Source organism: Littorina saxatilis, linkage group LG12 (assembly GCF_037325665.1).
Source record: "Littorina saxatilis isolate snail1 linkage group LG12, US_GU_Lsax_2.0, whole genome shotgun sequence".
Classification (NCBI taxonomy): domain Eukaryota; kingdom Metazoa; phylum Mollusca; class Gastropoda; order Littorinimorpha; family Littorinidae; genus Littorina; species Littorina saxatilis.
The window spans coordinates 46,960,263-46,971,969 of NC_090256.1; the positions used below are offsets into that span (position 1 = coordinate 46,960,263).

The 11,707-nt window shown below is 42.9% G+C and overlaps 1 protein-coding gene across 1 annotated transcript in view; it reads left to right on the top strand.

The window, feature by feature from the left end:
- Positions 1–11,707, top strand: part of LOC138982081 (sialin-like) — a 52,084-nt gene that overhangs the window by 36,186 nt on the left and 4,191 nt on the right. The window contains exons 3-10 of the mRNA XM_070355304.1: positions 2,446–2,723; positions 3,440–3,673; positions 4,399–4,486; positions 5,547–5,642; positions 7,674–7,813; positions 8,250–8,396; positions 9,196–9,328; positions 11,287–11,528. Of these exons, the coding sequence (XP_070211405.1) occupies positions 2,446–2,723; positions 3,440–3,673; positions 4,399–4,486; positions 5,547–5,642; positions 7,674–7,813; positions 8,250–8,396; positions 9,196–9,328; positions 11,287–11,528 (1,358 nt within the window). The remainder of the gene's footprint in view (positions 1–2,445; positions 2,724–3,439; positions 3,674–4,398; positions 4,487–5,546; positions 5,643–7,673; positions 7,814–8,249; positions 8,397–9,195; positions 9,329–11,286; positions 11,529–11,707) is intronic.

Consider the following 11,707-nt stretch of genomic DNA (forward strand, 5'->3'; position numbering starts at 1 on the left):
AAAATAAAAAAATTAAACCAAATAATTGGATTTTAAGATCACCTTCAAAACTGAGGAAAATGGATGCCGACGTCGTTAATAACTATTAAATTTTTTCGAAGAATTTTGTGAAGTTATGACAGGGTCGATGTGTGTGTGTGTGGGGGGGGGGGGGGGGTAGGGTGGCAAGATGGTCATCCTCATGTTATAGCTGACAGGAATGATTGTTAATGATCCGATGTTGGGGGTTAACAAATGCAAAACAAACCACACACACACACACACACGCACACACACACACACACACACACACACACACACACACACACACACACACACACACACACGCACACACACACACAAACAAAATGAATTGGTCGAGAACGTTGGAACCAGAACTCCATCTCAGTCCTGTGACTAAATTAGCAATACAGAACAAAGTTAGTCTCCCCTGAGTAAGTACATCACCTGTATGAAAACGGGATGGGGTTAGGGGGTGGGGGGGAGTTAGGGGGGGGGGGGAGTTAGGGGTCGGGGGGAAGCAATCAGTTAGCAAGAAAGACTGAACCAAATTAATCTGGCCTCAGATCAAGTACTTTGCCTGTGAGGCTGACGAAAGCTGATGCAACGACAGCTTTTCGCACTTGATGTTCTTCTGGTGGTATTGTGATGAAGCGTAAATAAAGACACCAGTTTGGCTAGGAAGAGATAATTACGATGTTGCAGGATTGGCTCAGTGGGATGGGTATATAGGGGAACGGCTCCTAATATGGACCGGCTCCTAATATGGACCACCTTCAGTTCTGACAAACTAACGGCGCTAGAGCGCTCAAATAAGGGTTATTCGCTGTATTCACCCTCTCTGGATAACTTGCACATGTCAAAACAGTTGCAGAAACAGAAATCTAAAAACCGTTAGGCTTTTTCTCTTTTTCTCACTTTTGGCAGCGTTCACTCTAAATTTGCCGCCTAAAACGGACTCGTTTCTGTCCCCAGCCAAAGCTTTTATCACACAAAAATGGCTATATATGACAGCTAAAACCGTCTTTGTTACATTTTAGCAGTGTTGACCCCGAGTTTCTACTGAAAAATAAAAGCAAAATCTCAAAGTATGTGCGAGTGTCCTAATATGCACCACCTTCAACTAATCGAAGAAAATAAAAGCTAAAGGCTATTTTCATTAATTCATTCAGAAGCTTGCTGGAAATAACCTATAACTAGCCCTCGAGATTTAAAAAAAATGCAACAAAAAGTCTTCTTTTCGTGGAAGTTGATAATTTCATTTATTTTCGTTCTGTTTTTGATAAGCTTCTTTAGTTTCCTGGTGTGCTTCAAATAATGCTCTCATCAACGCGAAACAGATAAATCTAAAGCATATTTTAATTAGGCTGACTTGTACACTAAGTTGTATCATGTTATTTTGAAATATAGGGGGCTTTTTACAGTGATTCGTGAAGGCCGCTTCACTGGTCCATATTAGGCGCCCAGGCTCCTAATATGGACCCTTTGTGATTTTTTCTGTATTTAATTTTTGCTGAATGTGTATCAAAGCTATTTAACTAACCTAAGAAAGGACTACCAAACACAAAATGAAACTTCTTTGCAAGAAAACAAGCTAGTTATTAGCATGAAACAAAAAGTGGTCCATATTAGGAGCCCTTCCCCTATATATATGTGCATTGTGATCGAAAGAGTCTTTTGTTCGACCCGGATGAGAGGTGGAAAAGAGAGTCTTTCTGGAAACCGCTTTAATGCCAGCAGACCATTTAGAGGAGGTGTGGGGGGAGGGGGGGGGGGCGTGGGGAGTGTTGCTGGTTGTATTGGTGGTGTTTTTTCTGTCACACATACAATATAATACAGTTATTTGGTCACACATGTGTCAAGGTGTTCTTCCCCTTGGTATGACTGATGCTTCGTTTAATGTTTGTATACGCATGTAGGAGTAATATTGGTGTTTATTTGACAATAAATCGGTCATTAATGGTAAGTAAGCAGACCAACATTTGTCATGAAAATGTCACCGTCGCATTAACGTTTTGAGAGGTTAAAGCTTTGGGTCTATTTATGACTATCCGGGGCTACGAGTTTGAAAAGATAGGGTTGAACATCCTGTACAGGATTCTGTACAGCAAACGCTACCCGAAACCCCATCTATACGGCGTGTATGACCTTGAGAGCTTTAGTCAACGCTTGAATGTTGCAGTGGTAACATCCGGTTGAATCCGGCTTTGAATCCGGACCGGGACGGATACGAGTCAACTCTATGTGCAGACCCAGAGACGGTATCCATGTCCTACCCCCGTGTCACCACAGTGGCACGTAAATGACCTCGGTCATTCTGCCATAAGTGCGGACCTAAACACGGATACACCTGTGTATCTCATCTACAGTCGGGGTGAATAAAAGCCGGGAACATGCCTGCCGTGAGGGAGTAAAACTTAAATTTCTCTGCATAATGTGTTTCAGTGCCCTTCTGGACATCAGCCCGTCTTGGGCTGGCGGTCATGGGGTTCTTCGGGTTCATCCTCGTCTACTCCGTGCGAGTCAACCTCTCCGTGGCCATCGTCTGCATGGTCAACCGCACCGCCATCGCCGCCGCTGACGACAACAACATGATGATGACCAACAGCAACTTCACCAACAGCTCTGTGACCACACAGTCGCCAGTGTCAGTGGACACGGAGTGTGCTGCAGTGGTCAAGGCTCATTCGGGGAACGGCACCTCGGGATCTTCTTTAGATATGGTATTCATTTATTTAATGCTGCCCCCAGGGTCTTCCTTATAGATGGTAGTTATTTCTCATAACATTTTGTTTTACATGTTCATTCGTTTGATTAGATCACTTGAACATTTATGTGTTGCTGCCTCCAGGGTCTTTCTTATACATGTAGATGGTAGTTATTCTTCATTACTTTTCTACAATCATGTTCATCGGTTTGATTAGAACACTTGAACATTTGTGATGATTTTCGATGCCTCCATGATCTTCCTTATATATGGTATTGATTTTTCCTCATTTTGATTACTTTGTGTGTGTGTGTGTGTGGGGGGGGGGGTGTTTGGCCCCGATTGATCAGAAAAATTGAACATTTATTTCTTGATGCCTTCAGGATCTTCCTCATAGATGGTAGCATAAGTTCATTCATAACAAATGATCAACGAACATTTCTTGCAATAGACGTGCGGTGATACAAGCGCCCATTGGGTTTTTTCCATGTGCCAATATTACTAAAAATAGAATGGGTAATACTTGGAAATCTTTTACTGGAAATACTCAATAATTAGGCAAACCCCTTAATTAATTCGATCTTCCACACACCACTCAAAAAGGCTTTGGAATGAAGAAAGGGGAATTATATTTAAAAGAAAAGTAAGAGTTCAGAAAGAAAGAAAAAGTTGAAAGATTTCTTCCAGAGAATTGTTTTGCATCATAACCAGAGAATGCTCTTTCGTTTTCAGCAAGGCACCATCGTATGGGACAAGAAGTCTCAGGGTGCGGTCTTGGGGGCGTTTTTCTGGGGGTACCTAGTGTCCCAGATCCCCAGCGGGCTGCTGGCTGTGCGGATAGGAGGCAAATGGTGCTTCGGAGTAGCTATGCTGATGGCCGGTGTCCTGACAATTTTGACACCCGTCATTGCCGTCCACAGTTTTGAGGGCATGATGGTCGTCCGAATTCTGCTGGGTGCTGTTTCGGTGAGTTTGAAGATATGCCCGGGCTGTATCTGGGGAGTGGAGGGTTCCTTGATTCCGAAAGTCTCCCCCTCCCCACTTACCTGGAAGATGTACCGTTTTTCTCGAGAAGACACCCAAAATACCCCTTTCATACGCTAAATGTCAACAGCATATTGGGGGAGGGGAGGGTACCTGGGTTCAGGAAGGCCCCCCTCCCCCTCCCCCCTTACCCGGTGAATGTACCGTTTTTCGCAAGAAGAGACCCCAAATACCCCTTTCTTGTGCTAAATGTCAACAGCATCTGGGGGGTGAAGGTCCTTCTGGCCGGTTCCTGATCCCTGCTTTGTGTTGGATGCCCCTCCCTACCAGACGTTTGGTCCCGCCCCTAGGCCCTGCCCTGTATGTTTGTTTTGATGTGCGTGTTTTCCTTCGTTTTGGAACGTTTGTATGTTTGTTTGCTTGCTTGAAAAGGGGTTAGGTGTGAAGTGGAGAAGAGGTTTTGATTGGTTGGAGACGGAAGAGCAGGAAGGTTGGTAGGGGGCGCTGGTATGAGAAAAAATGAATGTGTGTGTGTGTGTGTGTGTGTGTGTGTGTGTGTGTGTGTGTGTGTGTGTGTGTGTGTTCGTGTGTGTTCGTGCGTGCGTGTTTGCATGCGTGCACGTGCATGCATGCATGCGTGTATCATTCTCATGAGCAAGTGGTAGGTATTATCTCGAAGACATAAGAATTATGTGATGTGTGTCCAGGGAATAACCTTCCCAGCAATGCACTGTTTATGGGGATCGTGGGCCCCACCGCTGGAGAGAACCAAACTAATGGCCTTCACCTATGCAGGTAATTGTAGCTGGTAGATTGTGTCTCTTGCAGGTACAATCAAATAAAATTCAGTTCTGCGATTTATTTTGATTTTTTTTTTATTCTGTAAACTGTAAAGCCCCGTGTGAAGGGTTTTTGTATTTTGTTACTGTTAGTCAGCATAAAAAAAAAGGTTACCAGGTATTAACAACAGCTTTGCTACCTGTTCATAATTTTCGTAAAAATTGAGATTTCAGAATGTAATGTTTAAGAATTAGACCAAGAAAGATCTCGTCTGTGCGAGAACAACATTGATCATTGTTACCCATCGTGTACAAAACGGATAATACTCAAAATATATTTCACCTTTATGGAATCGACACCGAGAGCTGCTACTTATCTAATACAAAAGCAATTATTATTATTGCTGACAGCTGCCGATATTGTGCGCCATTAATCATTCTCGTAAACGTAAGTGTTGGAGCTCAAAGTTGAAAGCTTTTACACTGATGTACATCAGTCACTGAGGGCAAGGGAATTATTGTCATTTTTGTGGGATAAAGCTAATGGGAGAAAATAATGGCTTTTTGTATTGGTGCTGAGTACTAATGGTCAGAAATTTGGGCGTGAGAAAACGAAAATCAGCATGGTGATTATGATTGTCCTTTTTGGCGTGAGAAAGCTACAGAGTATAATAGTTATAGCCTCTAGTACTGATGATTAGTTGATTACTGCACTCAGAGAAAACTTGTCCTATGCCCTGCGGTATGCGAGGGCTATTTCTAATACTACAATGGTAATTGTTTCAAACATAAGAAATTCGAGAAGCGACATCTTCTGTTAAACGAGAAGTATTACTACGCAGATTAATCTTTAATGTCTGATAAGGCAGGCCATTTCCTTAACTATCACTTCCCTTCACAAACTGTATATGCACGCAAACATTACATTAGATGTAATAAATGAGCAAATACAAAAACGTAGACTACATGTATAAGCATAAGTCTTTGTGGTCATACTTTGGTCTTCATGAAAAACATAACAATACTGACCAGAACATTGGACGAATGATATTTAACTGGTTATTTGTTCTTTGCAGGTGCCCAGGTGGGAAATGTGATTACCTTTCCTCTGGCGGGTTTCTTGTGCAAGTACGGGTTTGCAGATGGTTGGCCCTCCATCTTCTATGTACTGGGTAGGCAGCAGTTAATAGTTTGTTGTTGGGGTATATATATATCTTTTGTTTTCTGGTTGTTTAGAAACATATTGCATTATGTTAAGAAAGAAATACACACAATTACTGTATCAACATGTATATAGCAGTCTGTAGATCTTCAGAAGACAATTTTTCCTGGCCGTACATAATCAAAAAACAAGAAAGGTAGGTTGTTGGAACGTTTGTTATTGACAGAACAATACATTCACAGATATTTCGACCCAACGGTCTTTTAAGTGAACAGACAAACAAATATTCACACAAAATGTATCTTGATAAGTTTATAATTAAATGTTATCAAGATAAATTTTGTGTGAATATTTGTTTGTCTGTTCACTTAAAAAGACCGTTGGGTCGAAATATCTGTGAATTTATTGTTTTGTCAATAACAAACGTTCCAACAACCTACCTTTCTTGTTTTTTGATTCTGAATTTTGGAACGTTGGCAGTCTCTTTGATATTGGATTTGGCCGTACAGAGTTTTGTTCATTTCTGAGTCGTAGTGAAGCATTTTACCATTTTCAGAAGCAAGGGCATCCGTGCCTGATCTGGTCCGTACATCAAATTGACCTCAAGATCAGACAAAACGGCCCTAGACACTAGAGGAATAAGGGACGTAAAAGAACAGTCCTATGACAGAACGCAACATTTCAAGAGGGCGAGCTTCACACGTACAGTTTGCTTCAGAATTAAAAAAAAAACAAGAATGGTAGGTAATTGAAACGTTTATTATTGACAAAACAAAACGTTAAATTTGTAAATGTAATTACATACCATTCTTGGTTTTCGATTCTGAATTTTGGACCATTGGCAATTTTGGATTTTTGCTCACAGTTTGCTTCAACTTTATGGAACGAGAGGCTTAGAAACGGCTAGAAAAAGAAGTGTTGATCCTAAACAAGCCCGAATTGGTCACAATAATGCAGATCCTTTGTTTCTTCCACATTATTCAGCCGGAAAACCGCTCTTTTAGGGGCAGGCAACTCTTTAAACCCTTACCAAACCTAGTTTTGTGTTACTTCATTTGTTTTGATCATTGTATTTAATGCATTTGTGTTGGACACAGGTGTTGTATGCTTGGTGTGGGCCGTCCTGTGGCTGTTCTTTACTAGCAGTAACTCAAACTCTAAAGTGTGTCTGTGTGTTGGACACAGGTGTTGTATGCTTGGTGTGGGCCGTCCTGTGGCTGTTCTTTAGCAGTAACTCAAACTCTAAAGTGTGTCTGTGTGTTGGACACAGGTGTTGTATGCTTGGTGTGGGCCGTCCTGTGGCTGTTCTTTAGCAGTAACTCAAACTCTAAAGTGTATCTGTGTGTTGGACACAGGTGTTGTATGCTTAGTGTGGGCCGTCCTGTGGCTGTTCTTTAGCAGTAACTCAAACTCTAAAGTGTATCTGAGACTGTGTGTTGGACACAGGTGTTGTATGCTTGGTGTGGGCCGTCCTGTGCCTGTTCTTTAGCAGTAATTCAAACTCTAAAGTGTGTCTGTGTGTTGGACACAGGTGTTGTATGCTTGGTGTGGGCGGTCCTGTGGCTGTTCTTTAGCAGTAATTCAAACTATAAAGTGTGTCTGTGTGTTGAACACAGGTGTTGTATGCTTGGTGTGGGCCGTCCTGTGGCTGTTCTTTAGCAGTAACTCAAACTCTAAAGTGTGTCTGTGTGTTGGACACAGGTGTTGTATGCTTGGTGTGGGCCGTCCTGTGGCTGTTCTTTAGCAGTAACTCAAACTCTAAAGTGTATCTGTGTGTTGGACACAGGTGTTGTATGCTTGGTGTGGGCGGTCCTGTGGCTGTTCTTTAGCAGTAATTCAAACTCTAAAGTGTATCTGTGTGTTGGACACAGGTGTTGTATGCTTGGTGTGGGCCGTCCTGTGGCTGTTCTTTAGCAGTAACTCAAACTCTAAAGTGTATCTGTGTGTTGGACACAGGTGTTGTATGCTTGGTGTGGGCCGTCCTGTGGCTGTTCTTTAGCAGTAACTCAAACTCTAAAGTGTGTCTGTGTGTTGGACACAGGTGTTGTATGCTTGGTGTGGGCCGTCCTGTGGCTGTTCTTCAGCAGTAACTCCCCAGCGGTGCACGGCCGTATCACGGAGCTTGAGCGTCGCTACATCCTGTCTAGTCTCAAGTCCGTGGCGCAGTCCGATGAAAACAAGGTCAGTTGTTTGTTGGCTGGTTATTTGGTTGTAGGCTAGTCTTTGTTTCTGTCCTTCTGTCTGGGTTGTCCGTCCGTACTTCCTTCCGCCCTTCCTGCCTTCGTTCCTTCGTTCCTTCCTTCTTTTCTTTTGCTTTCCTTCTTTCCTTCTTTCTTTTCCCTTCTTTCATTCTTTTTTTCTATTTTTTTTTCTTTCTTTCTTTTTTTCTTCCCTCTTATCTTAGAATCTGTTGTAATATCCAAAATCGAAATCCTGGTCCAACGGTCTGTCTGTCTGTCTGTCTGTTTGTCTGTCAATGTGCCTTGGAAGATTTACGGCATCAGTATATCCATCATTCCATGATCCATCACAGTCTCTATACGCGATGTCAGAACTATGCTGTACAGCTCAGCTCATACCTCGCGTAAAGGTCTAATGTATTTGTGACTTGTTTCAGAAAAACGTGCCGTGGAAGAGTATCGCCACGTCCTTGCCCAACTACGCCATCATCGTCAGCAACATCACCAGCGACTGGGGCGCCTACACCCTGCTCACCAACATCCCCACCTACATCAGTGAGGTCCTCAAGTTTGACATTGCTTCGGTAAGTCCCTCAGTCTTGATCACTGCTCACTGTTTACTGCTCCCGTAACCCGCCAGGGTCGTAGGGGCACGGCACTGAGATCGCTGACGAACGCCGCACCAGCTGTCTCCACCTCTGCCGGTTGTGAGCAATCTTCTGGGTTGACTCAAAGCTGCGTAAAGGCTGGTATTAATTGGGCGAATAAGCACGAAGCTTAGGCACTGAATTTTCAGTGACAAGACTTCACAAAGTCTTCGCGAAGTCAACTCGGGCTCATTTAAAGAAGGCCTTCGTACGTTGCTTGGATTGTTTTTGAGGTTTCTTGTCTGGAGAACGCAGGGAGGTCATCTTCAGAGGAAAAATTCAGCGTCGATCTTATTCTCTGTTTTGTTCTCGATCAAATCTTTAAAAACTATTCACATTGAAGGGATATCACAGGAAAACGTTGTTATTATATTATATTGAATATTTTGTATTTATTTTATTTAACGTGTGTGATGTTTTGAGTAGAGTTTATCAATTATGCTTAATAGAATTGGCTTTACATAGAGCTTGGAAAGAATACTGACACTCAACAATTGGTAATACACAGAATGTGTTCGTGTTCATGCTGCCTCTGAAAAGATTATTTTGCAGAGAAGGTATGAGACCTGTACCACCCTGTAGTATCATACAAAACAACATCTTTTGGCAGAATGTGTGGTATCTTCGAATACAGTGCAGCTTTGAATAGATTTGCTGCTGTTGTAAGAGGTCTTGTCCCGGTCATCGATTAGTTCAAGACGGATCAAGAATAATTATGCAAACATTCGTTTTGCAGAACGGTCTGGTGTCTGCACTGCCTTACATCGGCATGTGGGCTACCATGAACTTCTCGGGCTGGTTGTCGGACCTGATCAGACGGAAAGAGTGGCTCGGCACAGGGGCCACCAGGAAGGTCATGGATGCTTTTGGTAAGTGTTAGAGAGAGAGAGAGAGAGAGAGAGAGAGAGAGAGAGAGAGAGAGAGAGAGAGAGAGAGAGAGAGAGAGAGAGCTTAGAGAGAGAGATAGAAAGAGAGAGAGAGAGAGAGAGAGAGAGAGAGAGAGTGAACTCAGAATCAGAACTCAGAACTTGATTACAAAAGGATAAAGGCTTTAGCCTAATCTTCCAACCTGTCCTTTTTACATGTACAGAGTACAATTGAAAACGTAAGGCAAAATCTGCCCGCACGCACGCACATACACACACACGCACGCACACACGCACGCACACACGCACGCACGCACGCACGCACGCACGCACGCACGCACGCACACACACACACAAACACACACACACACACTCACACACACACACACACACTCACATTCACTCACTCACTCACTCAGAGACAGAACGACAGACAGACAGACAGACAGACAGATACAGAGAGGGGGTGGGAATGCACGATTAGTATATTTTCACCGTCAGCATGTCTTTTTCCATATTATATTGATCAGTTAAGAAGGTGACAAAGATACTCCCGTAAACTTTGCGCAGCTGGCAGTTTGTAAATGTCTAGACAGCAGATGTGCATATGTCGGTAATGCATATAGGAGATTGGGTATGGGCCTATGAATCCGATAGAGGTTAAACTACTTATGCAGGTCGTAAGTGGTTTTAGCAATGATAAATTTTTACTAAGATAATAGTATTTTTGGTGAAGAGATCGAGACATTGCAAAGCGAAATATAATATTATAGCTGCAATTGACGATGTTTGGAAATAACTCTGGCGAGTTTGTATGGGTTGCAAAAGAGTGAATACCCTTGCTTTTAGTCAGACAAACAATCCAGACGTACTTCTGTGGACGTGTTTCTGGCCTATAATTTCACGAGGGAACATATAAACACGTGTGGATTGTTTGACCCACTAAAAGCAAGGGTATTCACTCTTTCACAACCCATACAAACCCGACTGAGTTATTTCCCAACATCGTCTATTGGTTCATTAGGCTGATAGATAAGGACATATGGTATTGTTGTTTTATGTAACAGCCTGCATACGGATTTGTCTTCCAAAACATGGTATCGATGTTCAGGAGTGGGAACAGGATATACCATAGTTTCCAATCAAGGTTGAACATAGGTGACTTCATTTTGTTAACTTGGACAGGCAAACAAAGTTATAAAGTACAGTCTCAAAGTGTCCTTCGCATCCCCAAAACCAGGACCAAGACCTTTGGTGAAAGAACCTTTAGGTACCAGATTCCGACCGTCTGGAACTCGCTTCCAAGTTCTATCCGTGATTCCAGCAGCCTTTCCTCCTTCAAAACCCAACTCAAAACATACCTGTTTCGTAAAGCCTTTGCTTAGCCTGAGTAGACTCTCCACAACTCTATTCTGTTTTGGAACTCTCTACCCTGTATGTGCTTTATGGTCTCTTTGTCAATGGTATCTTTGTGTGTGCGCGTGCGTGCGTCTGTGTGTGTGTGTGTGTGTGTGTGTGTGTGTGTGTGTGTGTGTGTGTGTGTGTGTGTGTACTTTTAACATTGTACGCTAAGTTTTGCTTAGTGCTTGGGTTCTTGGTGTTATGTCTCAGTTAAATGTATGCTTTGTATGCTTGTTGATTTGTGCTAGTTTATTCTATAATGAATTTGTAAAGCGCCTGGAGCCAATTGATGTGACTCGCGCCATAGAAAAGTTATTTATTATTATTATTATTATTATTATTATATCTTTACTCCCGAAGATGACAAGGGAAACAAAGCATGACACAAATGGAGCTGCACGGAATTCCAAGAAGAGAAGTCTAAACCATGGACACAGATATGGACCCCAGCCCATCAACAACTTTAAAGTCCATGTTTTCTTCTATTGCACATGTCGTATGCATTTAGAGCGCTTTCAGTTCCCTTTGTTTATCAGATCATGTTCTTCTCTTTCTTGCAGGCAAAGTTGTAGCAGGGGCTCTACTGATCGCCCTGGGGTATGTGGACTGTACACAGCCCGTGGCGGCCATTGCATTGCTGGTTATGGCCGTCTCCATTGCTGGCTTCCAGTACAGCGGTTTCCTGGTCAACCACGTGGACATCGCTCCCCAGTATGCTGGCATCCTTTTTGGAATCTCTAACTCCATCGCGGCCGTCACTGGGTTCTTGTCTCCCTTCGTCGTTGGTGTCATTACTGAAGAGGTGTGTATGTAGTGTGAGTCTTATGGATTGACTGAACATTGGATGACTTCCCTTCTTAGAGCCTTGTGACGTCCAAGGCCGACTAAAACTCATAGCTGAGATTGCACGTTCGTGTGCATTTCCTCGTAACAAATCAACATAATTCTAACCAAATGGAGCGATTCATAAATAATATTTGT